At 50.5% G+C, this 4,117-nt stretch overlaps 1 protein-coding gene across 1 annotated transcript; it reads left to right on the forward strand.

Moving 5' to 3' along the window:
• Positions 1 to 1,315: 1,315 nt before the first annotated feature.
• LOC150060253 (sperm motility kinase Z-like) lies at positions 1,316 to 3,002 on the forward strand. Its single transcript, XM_090336095.1, has one exon. It carries the CDS (start codon positions 1,400 to 1,402, stop codon positions 2,849 to 2,851), a length of 1,452 nt encoding a protein of 483 aa, XP_090192221.1. The 5' UTR covers positions 1,316 to 1,399; the 3' UTR covers positions 2,852 to 3,002.
• Positions 3,003 to 4,117: the final 1,115 nt, after the last annotated feature.

Below are 4,117 nucleotides of genomic sequence, written 5' to 3' on the forward strand. Positions count from 1 at the left end.
TTTGCAGAAAGTTTTAGTGGTCAGATGCGAATGAAGATGAAATTAATATGAAGAGACAGCTAGTGCCTGCAATCCGAGCTACACAGGAGGCTGAAATCTGAGGACTGAGGTTTGCAGCCAGCCCAGGCAAGAAATCTGTGAGACTCTTATCTAAGTCCCTTTAACAACCCAAAGTCCAGAAGTGAAGCTGTTGTTAAGTGGTAGAGCACCAGCCTTGAGCAAAATAGCTAAAAGACAGTGGCTAGGCCCCGAGTTCAAGCCCTAGTACTGGCAAAGAAACAAACAAGTAAACAAAGAGTATTAGCCCTCTCAGTGACACATGGCCAGACACTGGACAGTAACTAGAAGCCCGGTGATCAGGCTGACGCTCCTGTCTACAGGTAAAAGGGTAAGGCCGCAGCACAGCTGGGACAGCAGTGCAGGTGATGTTACAGCTCAGGGTGGAGGAAGATCTCGGGATTGAATGGTAATGCTGTCTACAGCCAGGCTGCAAATGTGCGGAGAGACAGGAGGATGGCTGGGCCTGAAGCCATGGCCACATGCTCCTGGATGGCTGTTCTACGCTAGCCTGGCAGGAAAGTCCATGAGACTGCAGTGTCAGTTCCCGACGGGGCTCTTGGCCACCCTCAGACCTTCTTGTTTTGGTCAGTTGTGGGGCTTGTACTCCGGGCCTGGGCGCTGTCCCTGGGCCCCATTCCCGATGAATTGGCGAGCAGAGTCTCACGGACGTTAGTGCCCGGGCTGGCTTTGAACCTTGATCCTCAGCTCTCAGCCTCCTGAGTGGACAGGATCACAGGCGCGAGCCAACAAGCGTGGCGCAGGCCGCGGTCTTCGTGGTCCCGGCCCGAGGCCACGCTGGCAACCCGGCGGCCGGCTTGGCAGCAGACCTCCAGGCCAAGAGCCGGAGTGTCGGGCTGTGATTGGCCCATTTCCTCCCTGACATCACCGGCCCCCGCCGTGATTGGTCCACCATTCCCTGACGTCACTGGGCCTTGCGGGGAGGCCCCTGGCTCGGCCTTTGTCCGTTGCCCAGGCGCTGGGCTCTCCCGCCGTGACCCGCTGGCCTAAGTGGGATCCACAGCCTTCGTGTGCGCGTGTGAGGGCGCAGGGGCTTTGTTTGGGATATTTCTTCTTGCTCGATTTTCTGGTTTTTATAGGTTTTTCTTTCTTTTGGTCACGGGGCTGAACTCAGGCCCTTTGGCTCAAGGCTGCTCTACCACTGAGCCACGGTTGCCAAGTGGCTCCCAGGGCCTGGGTGTCCCCGGGACTTTTTGGCCTTGGCTGGCTTCGAACCGCCACCCTCAAATCTCAGCGTCCTGAGCAGCTGGGGCTCCAGGCATGAGCCACCTGCACCAGGCTGCCGTCAATTAGATCCGCTCCTTGCCACCCTAGCTGAGAGATGGCGGAATACAGCGAATTATCCTCAAGCTCCTTGGGGGAGGAGGAGGAGCGCGTCATCGAGCAATACCACATGAAGGGGACCATTGGCTATGGCAGCTTTGGGTATGTGAACCTGGCCTGCCACCGCCTCACAGACACCGAGGTGGCAGTGAAAATACTCCGGAAGGGAGAGTTCAACCGTCATCAGATCAAAAATGAGCTGGACATTGTGAAGGCTGTCCACCACCCGCATGTAATCAGTTTGTACCAGGTGATGGAGAAGGATGAGCATGTGTACCTGGTGATGGAGCTGGCCGCCAAGGGGGATCTCCTGGGGTGGATCCGAAAATCCAGTCGCCTCTTCGAGGATGAGGCCCGGAGGCTCTTCAAACAGATTGTGAGCGCTGTGCGGTACTTTCACCGGAATGGCATCGCACATCGTGACCTTAAGCCTACCAACATCCTGTTGGATGCCCATGGCAATGCCAAGGTCAGTGACTTCAGCCTGAGCATCCGGATGACCCCGGGGCAGTTGCTGAAGGATGTATGTGGTGCCTTGGTATTCCGTCCCCCTGAGATGTTTCTGCATGAAAATTATGATGGCTGTAAGATGGACATCTGGAGCTTGGGTGTCCTTTTGTATTTTATGGTAACAGGAAAATTCCCATTTTCGGGGATGAATGTTAGCCAGATACGGGTGCTAGTCCTGGAGGCCAGGTACATTGCTCCATTCTACCTGTCTGCAAAAGGGAGAAATATCATCTTCCAGCTCTTAACTGTAAACCCAGAGCAGAGGCCCAATATCGAACAAATCGTTAAGAACCCGTGGCTCAACCAAGTCGGGGAATGTGTCCCACTTCCGGATGAGCCACTGTCCAATGAGCTGGACCCCATTATTGTTGCAGTGATGTGTGACATGGGGTACAGTCTAGCTGAGATCTGCAAATCAATACTGAACAGAGCATTCAATGAGGCCATGGGCACCTACCTTATAATCAAGGAACATTTAAAGAAGAATGTCAGCCGAGTAAAAGTGAAAACGGTGCCTCTGACTGTTCCACCGTGCCCAACTCCTGCAGACCTTTCCACCTTCCCTCTCCCTCCACGAAGGACAGCCAGTTTACCTGCCCGGCTTAGGGCCATCATCTCACCTGAATTTCACTTGTTCTGTGATGACAAGCAGTCACCAATGAAGAGAGGCCAAAGTGCCACTCTGCCTGCCATTCCCCTCTGCTTCCTGCAGAAGAACCCCAGTCCCAGCTACGAGTCTATGACTTCCCATTACTGTTCTTTTCTCTTGAACAGCAAGGAGAGATGTGGGCCAGAGGAAAACACCCTTTCCTCTGGGCAGCAGAATGAGGAGTCCACAGACTCTAGCTTGAATGATGATAGATGGGGCTGGAGGAGAGTGGCTCGCAGTGTAGCCACCACTCTTGGCAGAATATTCTGCTGTGTGCAGGTCCCAAAGTAATGTCCATAGGTTAGAAACAGTCATTCCAGAGAAAGATGTGAAGAACCTGAAACATGCCAAAACAACCCGAAAGCCACAGGACCCAGGGCTTCTTGAAGACTGTCACTGGGGTTTGAACTCAAAGAGTTCACTCAAAAAGTTTCCACTGCTTTGTGCCCAGTGTAGGCAGTAGAGGCCTCAGTCTAGCAGAGCAGGATGGCCTGTCAAGTGCTATCGGCTTCTCCAGGTGGGATTCTAATCAAAGGACATCTCATGCTGAGCTGGCTTTCCAAAGCTGAAAGGTAAGCTAATGGTGGCCTGAACTTGCTTCTACCCTCTAAGCTGGGGGATTCCAGCTTGAACCCTTACCTATTTAACAACTCCTCACCTCACTTAACAAATTCTCATCATTTTGCTGAGTTCTCGGGTATGGAAAATGAGTTTAGGTGGATCTTTTATGATTATAAATTTTGGAGTAAAGAGGCTTAGGGGAGGGGTCTTAGCATTTCAAAACAAGGGTGTAAAATTTAGGGTATTCCTTTCTGTTCAATGATTTACCTTCTCAAGCTACTCATCTAGCATGATTGCAACCCTTTTAGCTTGTACAGAAAGGAAGAATGGACAGGAGTGATTTTCAGGTTTACTTTTTGGTTCTCCTTTAGCTCCTGAACCTGACCTTATTTGTGAGACTATCTATCTATCTATCTATCTATCTATCTATCTTTTTTTTTTGCCAGTCCTTGGATTTGAAGTCAGAGCCTGAGCACTGTCCGTGGGCTTTCCTCAAGGTTAGAGCTCTACCACGTGAGCCATAGCACCACTTCTATGTATGTGTTACTGAGGAATTGAGCTGGGTCTTTGTGCATGTTGGGCAAGCAAAATAGATCAAGGACAGCACTCAGGCCCTGACTTCTAGCCTCAGGAATATACACACACAATCTCCAGATAGCTCTTGCTGTTGTAAGCTACAATTATTTCTAATGAATCACCCCATAGGGCATGTCTTCATAAAGTGTTTTCTACTTCTTCTGGCTCTGGCAACTGAGTAATTGGAGAATATAAGACCACCTTGTTCCCTCCCCATAAAAATACATTTATAGAGTTATAGTAAGCAATACTATCATCTTCATTTGGACTTAGTCATGTTAGCTGTTCTACAGGAGCTGTTTATGAGGCCATTTGAATGGTTATGGTATTAACACAATTAGCTGCAAGTATCAATATTTCCCATCACTAACTCCTAATGAAATTGCTTGTGGAGTTGTAGAGTGGGGAGTGAGCCAGTGG

This window comes from Megascapheus bottae, chromosome 7 (assembly GCF_031878675.1).
Source record: "Megascapheus bottae isolate mThoBot1 chromosome 7, mThoBot2.hap1, whole genome shotgun sequence".
Lineage (NCBI taxonomy): Eukaryota > Metazoa > Chordata > Mammalia > Rodentia > Geomyidae > Megascapheus > Megascapheus bottae.